Source organism: Canis lupus, chromosome 35 (genome assembly GCF_003254725.2).
Source record: "Canis lupus dingo isolate Sandy chromosome 35, ASM325472v2, whole genome shotgun sequence".
NCBI lineage: Eukaryota > Metazoa > Chordata > Mammalia > Carnivora > Canidae > Canis > Canis lupus.
The window spans coordinates 22,916,134-22,936,672 of NC_064277.1; the positions used below are offsets into that span (position 1 = coordinate 22,916,134).

Below are 20,539 nucleotides of genomic sequence, written 5' to 3' on the forward strand. Positions count from 1 at the left end.
TGGCCCAAAATGTCAATCATACCCATGTTAAGAAAATCTTATATTTTTACCCTTCCTTCTGAATTGATTTATGTCAAGTATCAGATATACCATTAATCTATAAATAGTATTTATAGGTTAAAAACCATTAGAGTAAAAACCACAATACCATTATTATTTTTTGTTTTTATTTAATTTGTTTTTATTGAAGTTCGATTTGCCAACATATAGTATAACACCCAGTGCTCATCCCATCAAGTGCCCTCCTCAGTGCCGGTCACCCAGTTACCCCAACCCCCCACCCGCCTCCCCTTCCACAACTCTTTGTTTGTTTCCTAGAGTTAGGAGTCTCTCGTGGTTTATCTCCCTAATTTTTCCACCCAGTTCCCTCCTTTCCTTTATAATCCCTTTCACTATTTCTTATATTCCCTGTATGAGTGAAACCATATGATGATTGTCCTTCTCCGACTGACTTACTTCACTCAGCATGATACCCTCCAGTTCCATCCACGTCGAAGCAAATGGTGGGTATTTGTCCTTTCTCATGGCTGAGTAATATTCCATGGTATATATAGACCACATCTTCTTTATCCATTCATCTGTCAAAGGACATCGTGGCTCCTTCCATAGTTTGGCTATTGTGGACATTGCTGCCATGAAGATTGCAGTGCAGGTGTCCCAGTGTTTCACTACATCTGCAGCTTTGGGGCAAATCCCCAGCAGTGCAATTGCTGGGTCGTGGAGCAGAACTATTTTTAACTCTATGAGGAACCTCCACACAGTTTTCCAGAGTGGCTGCACCAGTTCACATTCCCACCAACAGTGCAAGAGAGTTCCTCTTTCTCTACATCCTCCCTAACATTTGTTGTTTCCTGCCTTGTTAATTTTCACCATTCTCACTGGTAGGAGGTAGTATCTCAACCACAATACCATTATTATACCTAATGTCTTAACATCATAAAATACAGTGTTCACATTTCCCTTATTACTTTTTTATAGTTGGTTAATTCAAACAAGATCCACTAAGTTTTGCATTTGTTAATATCTTTTCTTATATTCTACAAATCCTTCCTGATAGCTTTTTAACTTGCCATTTAGTGGTTGAGAAAAAAAAATCGATTATTTGTCTTGTAAAATTTCCTATACTTTGGATTTTGCTGATGGCATTCACATGGTGTTTAACATATTTCTCTATTTCCAGTACTTCCTTAAACTGGCAATAGGTTTTCAATTCAGATTCAATTTTGGAGCAAGAATACCTTTTAGGTGGTACATTTACCTTTAAAGAGATTTTCAGGAAAAAAGCTGGTGAATCTTTGTTTCTAAGTATAACCCGGTGATCTAGAAAATAAATTCTTAACTCTTGACATTCTCATGTTAGAAAATTTAGGAGCAGAGAGAGTATGAAGAGTTCATACTCTCCACCATTTTCTCATATGGCAGCCTCACCTAGGATAATGAGCGTTCTAGGGGTCCCCCAAGCCTAGAGAGTCCCACGCAACGTCCCTACTGGCAGCCCAGTGCCTAACTGAGATAACTGGAGTCTAAGATGAAGAAGGGCTTCTAATTTCCTGACAGCCTCTGGTCAATTTGGATCTAGTCTCTTGGGCATAATAATAAACTCCACTCTGCGGGGGACTGAAAGGACAATCTGATTTAAAACGAACTATTCATCCTACTCCTTAGAGGGAAAAACTTGGTGATCTTCTAAAGGAGATCAGGTGTCTTTCTCTGCAAGCACACAGGTGCACAGGTATCAACGCACCCCAAGGTCACTGGAGTGGCAACCAGTTAGCACAACAGCTGTCCTGGCAGATAATACGTAGAAGGAGATTTTGCTGAGTAAACTACATTCCTAGTTTTCCTGTTAATACCCAATAAGTGCTGGTGAGGGAGGTGTGCAGACAGAGATCATCAGTACCCAGCAGCTAAAGGTTCCCAGGGACCCCCACGTACCCTCCCCCACCCCAGGGGCAATATTGCAATAGAATGGGTCTGGTCTCCAGGACACACCTTCCAGAGAACAGAGTCCTCTGGCACCCTCGAGGGTGGATTTCAGATAAGCTCCAGAGGGATTTCCAGCAAGTTCCCTGGATGCAGCACCAAGGCACTTCCCTGCTCCTAGCATGCCCTCTCCAACAAAGTCCAGATCTCAACACAGATGGGTCTGCCCTGAACGCTGTGTTTCAGCTAGTGGAACAGGAGTGGCTCCTTCGACTGCACTCGTTCGAGTTCTCTGTGCTTCCCTGGGTGCCAAGGAAGAGCACCTAAGGAATGTCCTCTTCTCTGGGATCCAGGCCTCACTGGGGGAAAACTGACATTAGCAGAAGTTGCTGTGCTGCTGGAACTTGGAAATCTTCCTTCAGGGACTGGACGATGAATTTGAAGCCGAGGGGCAATCAGTTGGTCCCTGGCACATGTCCCGACACCAGCCCTACTGCTCACAGTTTCTTTGTGTAATAGACAGGTAGTATTTGCATTGTTCACTCAGCAGGTTTTTGTGCTGACTGAAGTGAAATAGCGTATGTGAAATGTTTCATAAAAGATACAAATGTTAAGATAGGATTAAAGTTATATGGCTTTAAAAATGAAGTGAAATGAAATGAAATAAAATTATACAGCTTTAAGGATGCCTTTTCTTGGTTTCAGGTGCTCTGATACCATCTTTGCTGACTTTTCTCAGGCCCTGGGCCACTTGAGGGTCTCCCTAGCCAAGCTCTGCCTCCTGGTTTGTTATTTGCTGACATGCAGACACTCAGTGGCAGACAAGGCAGTTTCTAACCCTCCATGAGTGAGGGGATTCTCTGTATATTCTCCCCAGCGTCCAGGTAGTCTCTCCTAGGGACCTGCTTGTATTACCTCAGTCAGCTTCTTTATTATTTAGCTTTATTGTAATATAACTCATGTACAATAGAATTCACCTATTTTAAGTATACAGTTTATGAGTTTGGTTAATTATATACAGTCTTATAACCCCCACCACATTTTCTTAGCCCTCAAAAAGCACCCTTGGCCTCGACTACTTTTGAGAGCTTGACTTATGTCCTTGTGTTTTCCATTTTCAATACTCTGGCTCACTTTCTGGTCTGCTCACCTGGTTACCGCATTTCATTTTACTGAGAAATATATCTGTTTTCATCCTACCACACAGACAGGAAGTAACTGATGGGTTTAGTGATCAATGACTGAAGAACCTTTTCCTGGCTCAATTAAAAGGTTCACTCTAGGGGTGCCTAGGTGGCTTAGTCAGTGAAGCGTCAGCCTTTGGCTCAGGTCATGATACCAGGGTCCTGGGAGCGGGGAGGAAGGGCAGAAGGTGAGGGAGAAGCAGACTCCTTGCAGGGAGCCTGATGTGGGGCTTGATCCCAGGACACCAGGATCACGCTGTGAGCCAAATGGTGAGCTCAACCACTGAGCCACGCAGGCGCCCCTAGAATGGACGTTTTAATACAGTTTATGGGCTAATCTTCCTATACCAGGAAGCCATATACCCAGAAGGTCTCCTCCCTTTCCTGAACCACTGGCCACTTTCCTTTGAGCTAGTTCTAAACTTTTCTTCTGGCTCAAGATTTTTTTTTTATATGCTATTATTTTCATTCCTCTTTTTGAGCCTCTCACTTTTTCCTAATGTCTATGAATAAAATTTTGCATCTCCTGTATTATTTCTACATTTACCAAAAATTTTCTGACAGATTAGAGGAACACATATTGTGTTTCATCAACATATTAGCACAGAGGACAGAACTTCCTGAGACTGGTGATGTGTGATGTCAAAAGTTGAAATTTTGGGTCTCATTCAAAACTCACTCAGAAATTATTCTTTTTCCGGTTGCCTGGCTGGCTCAGTCAGTAAGGCATATGACTCTTGATCTCAGGGTCATGAATTCATGCCCCACGTTGGGTGTAGAGATTGCTTAAAAAAAAAAAAAAAAAAAAAAAAAGAATAAACTTAAAAAAAATGTATTCCTTTCATTAAGAACAATTTGAACAGATTTTCAAAGAAAAGGCTTTTTCCTCCTCTTGAGAGACTTTTTAAACTTTTATTATTTTTTTTTAGGTAAGCTCTGTGCCCAACATGAGGATAGGACTCAGGACCCTGAAATCAAGAGTTACGTGAGAGCCCTTTTAGAATGCAGGAACTGCTTAGTTCTGCTTCAAATACAATAAAACTGAAATGACAATAAAAAGGAAAAGATGGTGGGGATTGCTAAGGTACTTGGCTCTGATCAGTACTGGAGTGTAGCTGACTACTCCCACTCTGAAGTGAGAAGCAAGCAGTTGAGTTAGGATAGAATAGGAAAGATGGAAAGCTTTCTGTTATGGGTTTAATTGTGTCTCCCACCACCATCAATTCATAGGTTGGAATCCTAACTCTCAGTACCTTACAATGTGATCTTTTTTTTTTAAAGATTTTTTTTATTTATTCATGAGAGACACAGAGAGAGAGGCAGAGACACAGGCAGAGGGAGAAGCAGGCTCCATGCAGGGAGCCTGACATGGGACTTGACCCCGAGTCTCCAGGATCATGCCCTGGGCTGAAGGCGGCCATAAACCATTGAGCCACCTGGGCTGCCCCACAATGTGATCTTATTTGAAGACAGGGTCTTTACAGAGGCAATATAGTTAAAATGATAGAGTAGAACCCGTCTTCCTCAGTTTGGGCTATTATGGCAAAAATACCAGAGACTGAGCGGCTTCAACAACAAACATTTATTTCTCACAGTTCTGGAAGCTGCACATTCTGTCTGGTGAGGGCCTGCTTTTTGGTGCTTCTTGGCCATCTTTTCAGTGTCCTTACATGGTGGCAGGAGTGAGGGAGTTCTCTGGGGTCTCTTTCATAAGGGCACTAACTCCATTTATAGTTACTGCCCAAGGGCCCTCTCCAAATAGTATCACATCAGGGATTAGGTTTCAAAGGTTTGGAGGGATACAAACATGCAGTCTGTAGCAGACCCTATCCCATATGACTGATGTCCTTAAAAATGGGGAAATTTGGACACAGAGACACATGTAGAAAGGAGGATGATGGGAAGAAGAATAGGGAGAAGGTGGCCATTTTTAAGGCAGGGAGACAAGTTTGCAACAGGTCCTCCCTTTATAGCCTTCACAAGGAACCAGCATCTGCCACTGGAAAACAGAGCTGCAATCCTTCATCTAAACACGCTTAAGAATTTTTGGTTCCTTTGAAACTGGTAAGACGTAAGGCATATAAGGCATAGTTTGCTCTCTCCTTCATATACGATGTTCCTATTAACCCATCAGCTGAGAATGGGCTGTATTGTGTTTCTAGGCCTTCCTATCTGAAGGGAATCCAAGTACATCCTCAGTCAAGGTTCAGGCAAGGCTTTCTTTCCCATTGTGAGGGCTAATTTTAAGTCAACTTGACTGAGTCTTGCAGTGCCCAGATATTTGGTCAAACATTACTATAGGTGTTTCTGTTGGGTAACGGTGCCTTTGAATGAGATTAACATTTAAGTAAATAAACTGAGTAAAACTTTCATAATGTGAATAGGCCTCACACACTCAAATGGAAGCCTGACCCAACTGCCCCCCCAACCACCACCCCAACCCCATCCCCCCAGGCACCTCCAATAAGAAATTCTCCTTGCCTGATGGCCTTTGAACTGGGACATTGACTCTGCAGATTTTGGACTTGCCAGCTGACATAATCATGTGTGCAAATTCCTTATATTTCTATCTATCCTATTGGTTTTGTTTCTCTTGAACAAATATACTTAATATGCTTGTCCTCCCTTATGTAGCCAGCTAGCAATTCATTCTCATCATATAAACTGACTCAACAAGTTAACTTTTGTAAAATTAACTGTGAATTTTGTGAAAATTTTCTCCACGTCCAAATCCTCTCAGAAATGGCCTGGGTTTAAGAAATAAAATATAAAGAACTATTAAAGGAAAGAGATTAAGAAGAAAATTTCTACCTAGAGTACACTTGTTTTGAAAAAAGAACATTGACGGCCCATTGTGAAATTTCAGCAGTTTCTTTATACAAATGACAAATACCAGACCCAGATATGTCTTTTGTGAATAGTGAACTTCTCAGGATCAATACTCATTATTCTGAAAAGTGAAAATTAAATCACCCTTTTAAAATACAAATAAACTGGGGCAACTTGCTGGCTCACAGGAAAAGCATGCAACTCTTGATTTTGGGTTCTGAGTTTGAGCCCCATATTGGGTGTAGAGATTACTTAAAAAAAATAATAAGGACAGCTGGGTGGTTCAGTGGTTGAGCATCGGCCTTTGGCTCAGGGTGTGATCCTAGGGTCCTGGGATCAAGTCCCACATTGGGTTCCCTGCAGGGAGCCTGCTTCTCTCTCTGCCTATGTCTCTGCCTCTCTCATGAACAAATAAATAAAATCTTAAAAATAAATAAATAAATAAATAAATAAATTTTGTGGGGTGCCTGACTGGCTCATTTGGAAGAGCATGTAGCTTGAGCATGACCCCAGTTGGGGTCATGAATTTGAGCCCCATGTTGGGCACAGAGATAACTTAAGTAAAATAAATGAAGGAAAGTAAGAAAGAAATGGAACTTTTAAATAAATAAATAAATAAATAAATAAATAAATAAATAAAAATACAAAATGAGAAGAAAAATGATATATAATGGCTTAACTACAAGGTTTATGTTCATCATGAACTATGTTCACAATGTGTTTTATTTTTCATTTTATTGGTACTTTATAATCACCAGTTTACTGCCTTTTATCTTAGAACTGATTTATCATCATTAAAATTAGTCTGTAACTCATATTATCAATTATTAAAATGTTACCTTAAAAAATAAAGACTCTAGGTCTCCTGGCTGGCTCAGTCAGTAGAGTGTGTGGGACTCTTGATCACCAGGTTGTGAGTCCAAGCCCCGTGCTTGGTGTAAAGCCTATATAGAAAAATTAAAAAATAATAAATAATAAAATAAAAACCCTAATTCTGATACGTTGTTTGAATCCAGATTTCTTTTCTGTCCTCAATTTTCAACTTTGTGCACTTCTCAATCTAAAATGTAAATTCAACTATTTGAGTATATTTCAGAGTAGAGGAATTGGATCACTCTATAAATGATCCTATATGAGCTTTTTGAAAAGAATGTAATAAATTGTTATGTGTTCCCCTAGAGCAGTTTTCAGAAAAATAGTATCATGCAATAGGCAATTTCTGAGCTCTGGCTGAAAACCTTGGGACTTTAGCCTTAATAAATGATAAATTTTAAAAAGGTACATTGCCTTTCATTAGCATTTTAGTTTGATATTCTTTATACCATGTTAAACAACATGGTTTTGTTTTTCTAATACAGTATATTATAGTGCTTCTTTCCCTCCTTCTCTCTTTTTTTTTTTTTTTAATTTTTATTTATTTACTTATGATAGTCACAGAGAGAGAGAGATTGGCAGAGACACAGGCAGAGGGAGAAGCAGGCTCCATGCACCGGGAGCCCGACGTGGGACTCGATCCCGGGTCTCCAGGATCGCGCCCTGGGGCCAAAGGCAGGCGCCAAACCGCTGCGCCACCCAGGGATCCCCCCTCTTTCTCTTTTCGCAAACTGATTATGTTGTTAGGCCAGACTGGAAACAAACAGCTCTATAATGCACAGCAATGGAGTCTGTGCTCAGCTAGAAGTGGCTAATCGATTACAGAAAAATATCCATGATTTCCTTTAAACATGTGTAGCGTGACACTGAAGTGAACTGAAGGATTACATGTGAGCCAATATTACTGCATAATCCTAATCCAATCAATACCCATGATTTCCTTACTGCAGATAAAGCAGGATATTTGGATGTTCAGAGGCAAATTCTGATTAAATGACAACCACTTACTTGTTACTTTTTTCCAGATCCCTTCAAAATCGATTTCCCTATAGATTTTTTTTTCAGAACCAGTATCCAAGTGTACGTTTTGGAGACACTCCCAGTCCTTTGGGGGCTTGAGGATCTTCTGCCTCTGGAGAGAGAAGCATTTCCAGAACCTCTCTTTCCACAGGTGGACTTTGAGTCAGAAGAGCTGAAGTCTCCGTCTGTCACTGCCTAGTGGCGTCATTTAGCCTCGCAGTCTTGTGAAGAAGGGAGCAGAAAACGTCTGACAGGGCTAGAAGAGGATTTTTTTTAAAAAAAGATTAAAAAAAAAATTAAAAAAAAAATAAAAAAAGATTTTATTTACTTACTCATGAGAGAGAGAGAGGCAGAGACGCAGGCTGGGGAGCCCACGCAGGACGCCATCCCGGGTCCGGGGGTCGCGCCCTGAGCCGAGGCCGAGGCTCACCCGCTGAGCCACCCGGGCGTCCCTATTTCAGAGCAGCCATGTTTCACTGAGATGCGATGTGAGAGGCAAACGGGAGCCACATCTGTAGTTAGATTCTTTTCCAGGTAGCCTTACTTTAAAAAGTAAAAAAGAGGGTCAGTGAGGGTCGCAGTCCTGGCGCTGAGGGCCGAGCCAGCCCCGGGGTCCCCGCCGACGGCGAGCACAGCGCAGGTCCGATCCGCGGAACCCGGGCTCTGCCCACAGGTGCCGGCCAGGACTCTCCACACGGCACTTGGTTCTCTCGGAGTCTGCCTCCAGCGGGAGAGCTTCCTCCGCCGCCTGGCCCGCCCTTGCCGAGGGGAGAGGGGGCACCGCCCCGCGCGGGGAGCGCCGAGGGAAGGTCGGAGGGCAACGACCTCCCCGCGGGCACAGGCCCCCGGGCGTCCCCACCCAGAGCCGCGCAACTCTCACCGCGCAGGCGCACAGAGGGGCGGGGCCGAGGCGGGCGGCGATTCGCCGGACCGTCTGACGTCAGCGGGTCACGTGGCCGTCGAGGCGGGCGGGCGGAGTTCGCCAGCTTTCCAGCGGCGCCGGCCAGTCAGGGCAGCGGCCGTGGAGCCTGTGCGACCTTCTCTCGGCACAGCTACCTGCGTCCGCTACGAGGCTTGAACGCTCCCGTTCCACAAGGGTGAGGGACGTGGTAGGGGGGGCCGCTCGCGTGCCGGCGGCCGGGGCGCGGCCGGGGTCCGGGCGGACGTTGCGGGGAGCGCGGGGAAGGCGGGGCCGGCGGGCGAGGGCCTGCCCCCATTGGCTGGGTCGGTTTTGGCGCGCTCTCCCATGCGCGCTCCCGATTGGCTGGCGGGCGCGTCCAGGTGGGACCCCCCCCCCCCCCCCCCGGCGGGGTGGGAGCTCGGGCCTGTGCTGTGCGCGTGCCCGGGTGTGGGGGCGGGGCGGATCCCCAGCATCTTGCGTTGAAGACCCCCGGGCTTGCCGGCCTGGCCGGTGTCTTCTGCTCATCCGCGCCTCCTTGGGACCCAGCCCGGGGCCGGAGAGGTGAGGGCGCGGAGTTGCCGGCCAGAGCCCCATAGACGTGGGAGAGGCTCTCCTCGGGCGGTGGCTTCCACCCGTTCCAATCGGGACACTCACTGAATTGCCCATTCAGGCTGCAGCCAGACAAGGGACCATGCTGTGCGCTCTCGTGTTTTCTCGTCTCTTCATTTTCGTTTTTCTTAAGATTTTATTTAAGAGTGAGTGAGCACAGGCTGGAGGGGGAGGGGCAGAGGGAGAAGCCGACTCCACTCTGAGGAGGCTCGGATGTGGGGCTCGGACCTGAGCCGAAGGCTGACGCTCAACTGACTGGAGCGCCCCCAGTTCCGTTTTTTCCAGGGTTCCTGACCCAGTAAACGGTTTGGAGATCCCGGGCTGCGACCTGCAGTTTGAAAAAAAACATTGCTCAATTTAGGGGGTCCCCACCAGCATTTGCTTCTTCACAGGAGATAGAAGTGAAAATAGGGTGCATCCTACAATCCTGGAAATTGTAGGTGCATCCTACAATTTTTTTTGCTTCAAACTAAACTTTCAATGAGTTTTGCGTGTGCTAGGCACAGTGTAAAATGTAGGAACAGATGGGTCATAGTTGCTACATAATCTACAACAATCTAGCAGATCTGTTCGGCAGGCACAGACCTGTCCAGGAGGTGAGAGGTTGGGTTTGGAGAGAGTCTGGCCCAGTGGTCTGGGCCACATTAACCACATTTGCATAATCCCTTTCTCTTCTCTCTCTTTCTTGCTTCCAGCAGTGTCTCAGTACATGGTGGTGGTTAAACATTCCATACAAATGGGAATACATAATCTCATTAGATCGGGTATTAAATCACTACTAACTTATTGCTGGTCCCCAGAGCCAATTTTTTTTTTATCACTTAAAACTGCCTTTGAAACAGCAAAGTCAGAATGCCATTCTGTAGAACAGAGTTGAGCATACCCATGTACCTGGTGACTATTTCTCAGATTTTTTGAGTCCTCCGTTTAATCCAGAACACCACAGTGTTTAGTAAAATTTGTTTAGAACGCCTCATTTTCTTGTTGTAACAAGATGTTTCCAAGCAGAATTACTGCGCGCGCACGTGTGTGTGTGTGTGTGTGTGTGTGTGTGTGTGTGTGTTAAATACAGACGTTAAAGAGTCATGTTAGTCATTGATAAGGCTGAGTTTGGGTACAGTGAGAAAAAATACTAGTTCCACCATCCAGTAGTATGATGTCTATGATTGTAAATACTTTCAACAGCAATAATCTAAACTCCACCTTCAGGTGCAGACCATTTTCTGTTTACGAATGACTAGTCTTTTGTGCTTCATCAGGTTTATCATGAATCCCAGTATGAAGCAGAAACAAGAAGGAGTGAAAGAGAACGTAAAGGTATGTGATGGAATCACTTTCATTTGTTGGAGAAAACATGTGGTTAGAAGCATTTTGACATAATTAAATTTAACCTCGCTATCCTTTCTATGAACTTTGAAGTGCTGAACTTTTAGCCAGAGGATAAGTAACAGTGGAGAACGTAAAAGAAAAATTACCATTGAACAATAAGTTTTATGATCCCATGAACACATGATGTCTTTCCATTTGTTTAGGTCTCTAATTTCTTTCAACAATGTTTTGGTAGTTTTCAGAGTATTGAGTTTTAGACTCCTTTAATCCCCCCCACCCCCCCCCAGCCTTTTTAAAAAAAATTTATTCATGAGACACAGAGGCAGAGAGACACAGGCAAGAAGCAGGCTCCCTATAGGGAGCCCGATGCAGGGCTTGATCCCAGGACTACCGGGTCACCATCTGAGCCAAAGGCAGATGCTCAGCTACTGAGCCACCCAAAAGTCCCCCTATTTTATTTGTAATGGTACTGTAGGTAGAATTTTTACTTGAATTACATTTTCTGTGTGCTCATTGCTACTGGAGGGAAAACAATTCATTTTTGTATTTTGAATTTGATCTTAAATCCCTGCAATCCTGCTGAACTTGTTTATTTTTTAAAGATTTTATTTATTAAAAAAAAAAGATTTTATTTATTTACTCATGAGAGACACAGAGAGGCAGAGACATAGACAGAGAGAGAAGCAGACTCCATGCAGGGAGCCCGATCTGGGACTCAATCCCGACACCCTGAGCCAAAGGCAGATGCTCAACCGCTAAGCCATGCAGACGTCCCTGAACTTGTTTATTAATTAGCTCTAATAGTTCTTTTTTAGTAGATTCCTTAGGATTTTCTGTAAATAAGATTATGATTACTTTCTTTCCACTCTTACATTTTATGAAATGACTTTATTAAAATCCTTTGTATCTTGAGAATTGGTGTCTTTGACAACAGAAACACATTTTGTGTTCTAGTGCACATGTTTTCAGAGTACATCACACTTGTCACCATTTAACCTTGTTTTGCTACACTTTTTGAGTCCCTGTAAGATACCATCATTGGAAATCTTATCCCAAATATATATATATATATATATATATATATATATATATATTTATTTATTTATTTATTTATTTATTTATTTATTTATTTATTTTTTCCAAATATTTATTCATATAACAATAAGAACAGAGTTTAATTTTGAGTTCATAACTTTGCCTGTAAACGAATTTACAACATAACTAGGTTCTGCCACACAGTTTAGAGGGTGAGGATTCCTGGGAATGAGACCATATCTTCAGGAAAACTATCATTTTGCAGATTTAAATTAAATAAATAAGAGCCTTTCATAAGTGATAGCAGGTGCTTTCTGATAGTTGATTTACCTTGCCTTGGTATGCTTACATTATTTTTTAAAAATAATACTGTACATTGATAATTTGAGTCCATCTCTTTCCATTTAGGATGATGACATTCCCACTGAGTTTTGTGTTCTTAAACTTTTTATTATGAAAACTTTCAAATACTCAGAAATGGAGTCAATAGTATAACGTAATCTCAATTAACTTTCCACTTTTCAACAGTTACCAGTACGTGGCTAATCTTGTTTTATCTATATCTTCACTCCTCCTTAAGCCAGCTAATTAATTTGAGGCAAATCCCAGCTTATATCTTTCAGCAGATCCTTATATATAAAGAAAAATGTCATGTTTACTAGCTAGAATACAAACTATCCTGGGTATAAAAAGAACGGGTTCTGTTGGCTTCTGATTAAGCCTCCAAAACTGTAACCTTTGGTGAATTGTTTAGCATCTCAGCCTCAGTTTACATCTCTGTAAAACAAGGAAATTGAACTAAAACTAGATCTGTAAGAGTACCCTACTAATTATATATATGCAAAATTCCACGTGAGTGGTGCTCTTGTGTGCATTGTTTGTTGTTTTTTTGAGAGAGAAAGAGAATGGGTCATGGGATCTCAAAAGGTTTTCTAAAAAGATTAAGACCCATTAATATCTAAGAACCTGAACCTCTTGGCTCTAAAGAGTGTTACTCAAGGGATGCCTGGGTGGCTCAATGGTTGAGTGTCTGCCTTCAGCTCAAGTTGTGATCCCAGGATTCTGGGATCGAGTCCCATGTCAGGCTCCGTGCATGGAGCCTGCTTCTCCCTCTGCCTATGTCTCTGCCCCTCTCTCTGTGTCTCTGATGAGTAAATAAAATCTTAAAAAAGAGTCTGTTACTCCAATGTGTGATCTGTATAAAGAAAATGTTAATAGCAATATTACATCTTTGAGGCTGGGTGTTTCAAGCTTACATGTATACAAGTTAATTTTGAAAATTGTCATTTTTTGTGTGTGTGACAGTGATTTATCTGGCTTCTTTGGCCATTCTTTGGCCAGCAAGCATTTAAATAAATTAACACCACTTATTCTTAAGGGTCCAGAGTTAGGTTTTCTTCTATTTGTCTGAAGGCTGTTGACTAATCTATAATCTAAATTACATCTGAAATGTTGTTGTAATATTTGTTCTCAGAGTAGTTGGCATTTGTTCTTCAGTTAAATAGTGAGATAATCAGCGGCAGTAGAAACTTGACCCTGGGAAAGGTGAACTCTTGTCCTGTGAAGTGCAGTATGGAATCAGTAACTTTCTCACGCTGCTTTGGTATCATGTTCTTGCTACCCTTGTTTGAGTATTCACCATTGTTTGCTATCCCATGGTGGCAGGATAACTAATGATTTCTGATCAGGAAATATAGGGGAAGCTATTTACACATTATAAGGAAGGCTGTGTATTTTCCAAAAACAGTAGGTGGGGGGCATTTCACAGTGTTCTAGTGTGCCTCTGGCACTGACCTTATGGCTGTCTCCTAATGAATGGGCTGGAGGCAGAACTGCTTCTGCAATCAGGTGAAGACTGGGGGGAGAGGATCCTCTTAGATGTGTGTTTGGTTTTATATAAAGTATGTTCTTGAAATTTGGTGGATACATATAAATGTGTTAGGGAGATATTCACTATTTAAAGGAAGTCAAGGTGAATCTTTTTTATTAGGGGAAGAAATACTTTACTTGGTGTAAAGGTGTAAATAACCTTTTCCTCCATTTTACCCCTTTGATGGGTTTCTACCATAGATGGTATGATGTCTAGTTTCTGTGTGGCAAATCTTTTTAAGAGGAAATACAAATAATCTTGAACTGTAATTTCCTTACACATAGGGCCTGAAGTATTAGAGCTTAGAAATTTTGAAATTTTTTTAACTAGATACGATTAGTTGACAAAATGACTATAATAACAGCATATATTGAAATGGAAGGAGAGGGACGCCTGGATGGCTCAGCGGTTGAGCGAGCAACTGCCTTTGGCTCGGGGCATGAATCCCAGATCCAGGATCGAGTCCTGCCTTAGGCTCCCTGCATGGAACCTGCTTCTCCCTCTGCCTGTGTCTCTGCTTCTCTCTCTCTGTGTGTCTCTCATGAATAAATAAATAAAATTGAAAAGAAAGAAAGGAAGGAAGGAAGCAAGCAAAGGAGAAAAACTGTCAAGTTTCAGTAATAAAATCCATTCTTAGGATTTTTTTCAAATTTCATTACAATTTTAGGGAAATAACAAGTTTGCTAGTTGAATAATTCAATATATTGCTCTGTCTGATAAATACATAGCAGATGGAATATTAGTATTCTTAGTGATTTCTTTTCCCTAAATTACAGTAGGAATGAGAGAGTAATAACCCATATAGCAACTCAGTAACCAGATAATAAATTATGTTGACTTTTAGAACAGTCCCATCCCAAGAAAAACTCTGAAGATGATTCAGCCTTCTGCAGCTGGATCACTTGTTGGAAGAGAAAATGAGGTATGTGTAATTGGGCTAGAATGGAGTACAGATGATGCTAATTTTACATTAAAGACCTTTCCAAGATTTCCTTGATTAGAGATTCCTAAATCATTGAAATATGGAAATTATTCAAGAATAAAAATTGCATGTTTCTCAAAGAAGTAGTTTTTGTATTGATAGTTCAATTTAGGAAGTTCAGTTGGTTTGAAGACAGGATGATGTAAGAAGTTACAGATTAGCTTATAGAAGTAATGTTTGATGTTATGGGAACAAAATGTTAGATTTATTCATTTACCTCTGTCTGTAAAGAAAGTCACAGATGAGGGTGTCTGGACTTTTGCAGGTTTGAAAATACTGCCTTTCTGTGGTATTCAGTTGTTTAAACAAAATAATTTCAGCTAGGCTTTAGACCCAAGTCTAATTGAGGATAGTTACTGCAAATTAAATTCCTGAAAAATAACTACATTTTGGTAGAGATTTAAGTTTGATTTTTTTTTTTAAGTTCCAAAGATGTTAAACAGATACAGACATGTGAGTGCTCTATTTTTAATACAGACGTGACAAAACCATCTAATTTTCTCATTCATGAAATCAAAATAAATGAGATTAATGTATGTATTTTCATTATAGTTGGTTAAAGGCTTGCCCAAAAGGAAACTTTGGAATGACCAGTTAACATCTAAGGCTTCCAGCTCAGGAGTTGTCACTGTCCCAGAACATAGTGAAAATAAAAATTTTTTTGAAATTACTCTAGAAGCATTTGATCTTATGGTTGCAGGTATGAAAAAATATATAACTTATATATTACGTTTCTAAGTAATAATAAATAATACTTAAAGTATTAATAATTTAGTACTTAAATATTAAATAAAATAATCATTTGTTATACTGTTATGAATTCTGGTCACAGCCATTTAATCTGGAGATACTTGGTATGTAACTATTTTGATACTTTAAAATTTCTTATGGTTGTAAGTATACAAATACTGTGAATTTGGGCAGGTTTATTGTTTGGTAAAATCCAAATATGGATGAAGTATTAAAAGGATAGTGATTAATAGGACAGCTCTGATATTAGAGTGCTTTAAGTGTCACAAGACTTAGAAGTCGTTTCAGTCAGTCAGTCTTCATTTCAGAAGAAAAGAGTAAATTTGAAGAAAGGAATTTGAATATAGCAGAAAATGGAGGGAGCCATGCAGAAATGTGGTTGAGATCATCCTAGTTCTTCCTAGAATGGCAGTGGCTATCAAGAGAGGAAGCTAGTGATGTTCTCTAAGCATTGTGGGAAAGTTTTTTTTAGTAGAAAAAATTGCTGGGTTTTTACAGCAGCATATAATGATAATTTTTTTCAAAGTTTACATGATAACATTAATTTATTTTAGAAAATCCATCCTCCCAATTTTGGAAAGAAGTGGCAGAAAAACGGAGGAAGGCTCTCTACGAAGCCCTTAAGGAAAATGAGAAAGTATGTACTAAATATAATTTGTGGCCATTTTTAATGTTTCAGTATTGTTTTCCTTCTCCTTAGCATGTTTAGTTAGAGTGATATAAACTAGATTTAATGGTGGTCTAAGAAAAGTTTAAGTAGAAGGGGAGCTCTGTTATCAGAGAAGAAGCTCAATGAGAGCCCAGGGTAGTGTCGTTAGGAACTTGTCTATCAGTTATATCCTTCGGGCCATATTAATGTGGCTTACAGCAAAGCAGATTTATGGAATACTGAATTTTATTTATGTTTTATAGCTTCATAAAGAAATTGAACAAAAGGACAATGAAATTGCCCGCCTGAAAAAGGAAAATAAAGAATTGGCAGAAGTAGCAGAACATGTACAGTATATGGCGGGGTTAATAGAGGTAGGTATTTTAAATTAACATTCATCTGATTCAGAATCATCTATATTTTAATGATTTGACTACTACTAAATAAGTAGTAGTGTAATCAGTAAGTGTGTGGGCTCTGGAATCACATTTCCTGGGTGTGAATCTTAGCTCCCTATCTCACACCATAAAGTTTGTTGAGTTGGGCAGGTAATTTATTTTGTCAGGGCTTCATGTTTTACAATGAGTAACATTTTACAATAATGGGAGTAATAGCATGTACTCTGTAGGTTTGTCTGAGAATAAGGAGTTATAATGATGAAAGTAAAGAGAAGTCTCTGGACATGAGAAGAGCCCAGTGACTGTTAAATGTTGTTATTATCATGAAGCACAAGAACATCTATTTTCTTGTAGAAATGTAAAAAGAGATTTACTTACATTTGGAAAATTTTTCCATTTCAAAGTTGTCAAGTTTTTAGTCATTTTTCTTTTAAGATTTTTTATTTATTCATGGGAGACACTGAGGAAGAGGCAGAGACAGGCGGTGGGAGAAGCAGGCTCCCTGCTTGGAGCCCAGTGTGGGATTCAATCCCAGGACCCCAGGATCACAACCTGAGCCAAAGGCAGATGCTCAACCACTGAGCCACCCAGGCACCCCTAGACAGATTTTAATTTAACTTTAATGCCAGTGTGACATTACTGTTATTTACAAATCTGTTAATTGATACCTAAATAAGTTTGATGGTCTTATCTGACTTTTTAATTTGGAAGAAGCTAATTGTGTTTACAATTAGCCTGGGGGGAGGCGATGATGAATCCCTGGGTTGGCTCCATGAGCGGAGTGTTAGACTCTTGATTCTGGCTCAGGTCATGATCTCCAGGTCTTAAGATCGAGCCCCAAGTCAGGCTCCAAACTCAGCAAGAAGTCTGCTGGTGTTTCTATCTCCTCCCTCCCCCCTGCACACAGACACACACACTCTCAAATGAATCTTGAAAGAACAAGGAAAAAAATTATCCTGATGACTGTTATTTTACAGTTTTGAACTAAAAAATAGGTCTTAAACTTACTCTTGTTTGCAAGAAATCATCTTATTGATAGTTTTTCAGATGAAAGCTTTTCTTGTACAATTTGAATTGCTTACAGAGGGATCCCTGGGTGGCGCAGCGGTTTGGCGCCTGCCTTTGGCCCAGGGCGCGATCCTGGAGACCCGGGATCGAATCCCACGTCAGGCTCCCGGTGCATGGAGCCTGCTTCTCCCTCTGCCTGTGTCTCTGCCTCTCTCTCTCTATCTGTGTGTGACTATCATAAATAAATAAAAAAAAAAAAATTAAAAAAAAAAATGAATTGCTTACAGAATTAATGTTCGAAGTTTTCATTGGGAAGTCCTGTAATAGCTCCCTTCACTGACATGTAAGTATTGGCCGACATCAGAAAACCTGGTCTTTGCTCTAGGAGCTTCAGAATTACTGACTTGAGTTGTACTGGGAAGGCACGTTAGCGCTTTAAAAAAAAAGCGAATCATTAAGCGCTGTGACTTTGCTGAAATGTGATTTAGTGTGGTAGAGACTTCGATAGACCCTTGCCTGTCAGTGAATTTAATTGAGAGACATTGTGAAAAGGACCTCATTAGAACATGGAGGAGGGTCAGTTATATCAGCATACTGCTTGTGTACTTGGGTTTTACAGTGTTTACAGTAAATTATTCATTTGTTCTTCTAAAAGAGACTGCATGAGGAACATCAGGATGACTTTGAATCACTGAACAGTCAGGAATTTGATTTGGAAGAGGAAACTGGTGAGGGCTCTGATGTGGAAGATCCAGATGTTGGTATGTGTGCTGAAGAAGCTGTGTCTTCCTCTACAGACACAAAACCACATGTGTGAAAGTCATTGATATCTGACTCTTGAGAAAGGTACTGCCAGAGTTTACCTCCACTAGAGTTCTTTGTAGCTTGTTTGAATCCTGGGACCCCTGTTGTATTAAAATACAAATACTATGTTTTTTTAATCTATAATGTTTTATGTTAATAGCATTTTCTCAGTGGTCAAACATGACTTGTGTATATGATAAATAAACTTCAGTCTCCTGTTAAGCGTTGTGTGTATCTGGGAAGAATGAAATCTAAGCAGTCTATAGAAAAATTGTCAATTTCTATGGGTTTATATTGTTTTCATTCTGTTCTATCTTGGAGGAAATAAGGAGAAAATGAATTCTTTTTTTTTTTTAATTTTTAAAGTAAGCACCATACCCAACATGGGGTTCAAACTCACAACCCCAAGATCAATAGCCAGCCGAGTGCCCCTGAATTTCTCTCTTTTTAGACTGAGATGGTTGAGGTTTTTTTTTAAAGATTTTATTTATTTATTCATGATAGTCACACAGAGAGAGACAGAGAGGCAGAGACACAGGCAGAGGGAGAAGCAGGCTCCATGCTGGGAGCCCGATGTGGGATTCGATCCCGGGTCTCCAGGATCGCGCCCCGGGCCAAAGGCAGGCGCCAAACTGCTGCGCCACCCAGGGATCCCTGGTTGAGGTTTTTACTCCTAAATCTGATTGTACCTCAAGCTCATTGTAGGGAGTATTGATACCCAGATATGGAGTACTATTGATTATGGAGTGTGAATCTAGTATTGAAAACTCCGCACATGGGTCCAATTTGGCTGGTATGATGGGGGCTCTCCTTGAAAGCTTAAAATGGCTGGCAGTTGTTGGCAGTTGTTCTCTAGGGAAGGGGGTGCAGGTGAGCGTCAACTTAGATGAAGGGAAAAAAGCTAAGGGTTGTGACACTTGCTGTTCACATGTTTCACATATGGTACAGTACTGAGTATATTGAGGAATAAGAAGTAAGGGTGAATTAATTAGGGATTTCCTATATGTACTGTTTCAAATGAAGGAAAGGACAGAGGAAATTATGAAAAGTACATAGCATTGGGATGGAATATGTTCTGTGAGAAGCATACAAGTACCTTTGTATAGATTGGCAATAAAGAACATTGTCAAGCTCTAAAGGATTGCTAGGCAAGGTATTTGTCCTCGTAGAACTTGAATGTTCTTAACTCTCATATTGAGTTAGTCTACCTCAGTGTTGAGGGTTAAAACTTACTATAGTGCCTAAACCAAATACTTTAAAAACGGAAGCAGTTATTAATCTACTAGAACAATACTGTCCAAAAAACTTCTGAGATATTGGAAATATCTTTGCTGTCTAGCATGATGACCAGTTAGCCTCACATGGCTGCTAAGCACTTGAAATGTGGCTAGTGTGAATGAGCTGACCTTCTATGTGTAGGTAGCTGCATGAGGGTAGTGGCTGTGTTTGTGCAACTCTGTGTTTTAGGTATGGGCCACTTAGCCTAAGATCAGATTAAGATGATAAATTTTATGTTACATGTTTCTTACTACAGTAAAAAACAATTTTTTTTTTAATTTATTTATGATAGGCACACAGAGAGAGAGGAGAGAGGCAGAGACACAGGCAGAGGGAGAAGCAGGCTCCACGCACCGGGAGCCTGACGTGGGATTCGATCCCGGGTCTCCAGGATCGCGCCCTGGGCCAAAGGCAGGCGCCAAACCGCTGCACCACCCAGGGATCCCGTAAAAAACCATTTTAAAGAAGAATATTACGGGTTAAGGGTAGAAGGCAGTCAGCCGAGAGGCTATTTGAATGAATGAGACGTAGCAGAAGAGGGTGGCTTGGCAAATAGAAACTATTTCTGGGAAATGCCAAAGATGGATCGCCCGGATTTGGTGGTAGGGAGCAGAGGAAAGGGAAGTGAGGACTTTACAATTTAAAAGCTACTGCTAGGGGATCCCTGGGTGGCTCAGCGGTTTGGTGCCTGCCTTCTGTCCCGGGTGTGATCCTGGAGTCCCGGGATCGAGTCCCCCCATTGGGCTCCCTGTATGGAGCCTGCTTCTCCCTCTGCCTGTGTCTCTGCCCCTCTCTCTCAGTCTGTGTTTCTCATGAATAAATAAATAAAATATTTAAAAAAAATAAAAAAAAAAGCTACTGCTATTTAAAAAAAATAATAAATAAATAAATAAATAAATTAATTAATTAAATAAAAGCTACTGCTATTAATAAAAGAAAACAAAGGGAAAATTATAGTGACCTTGGGTTTGGCAAAGATTTCTCAAACAGAACACAAAAAGCACAAATTACATAGTAAGTTAAACTTCATAAAAATCAAAAACTTCTCTTTGAAAGACTTAAGGAAAAGACAAGCCATAAACTGAGAGAAAATACTT

At 41.0% G+C, this 20,539-nt stretch overlaps 1 protein-coding gene and 1 long non-coding RNA gene across 4 annotated transcripts; one reads left to right on the plus strand and one right to left on the minus strand.

Moving 5' to 3' along the window:
• Positions 1-145: 145 nt before the first annotated feature.
• On the minus strand, positions 146-8,727 carry LOC112657130 (uncharacterized). Its single transcript, XR_003134881.3, has 4 exons — positions 8,162-8,727; positions 7,818-8,085; positions 6,776-6,880; positions 146-3,892 (listed from the first exon to the last, which is right to left on the minus strand). It is a non-coding gene; the product is annotated as an uncharacterized LOC112657130 (long non-coding RNA).
• Positions 8,728-8,767: 40 nt separating this feature from the next.
• On the plus strand, positions 8,768-18,386 carry GMNN (geminin DNA replication inhibitor). Of its 3 annotated transcripts, none has more exons than XM_025442948.3 (7): positions 8,768-8,926; positions 10,599-10,656; positions 14,418-14,495; positions 15,108-15,255; positions 15,860-15,942; positions 16,218-16,328; positions 18,016-18,386. In XM_025442948.3, exons 2-7 carry the CDS (start codon positions 10,606-10,608, stop codon positions 18,175-18,177), a joined length of 633 nt encoding a protein of 210 aa, XP_025298733.1. In that variant the 5' UTR covers positions 8,768-8,926; positions 10,599-10,605; the 3' UTR covers positions 18,178-18,386. The 3 variants fall into 3 exon arrangements, with proteins under 3 accessions (XP_025298733.1, XP_025298741.1, XP_025298752.1); XM_025442956.3 differs by lacking the exon at positions 8,768-8,926 and adding an exon at positions 9,139-9,291; XM_025442967.3 differs by lacking the exon at positions 8,768-8,926 and adding an exon at positions 9,370-9,485.
• The last annotated feature ends 2,153 nt before the right edge of the window (positions 18,387-20,539 follow it).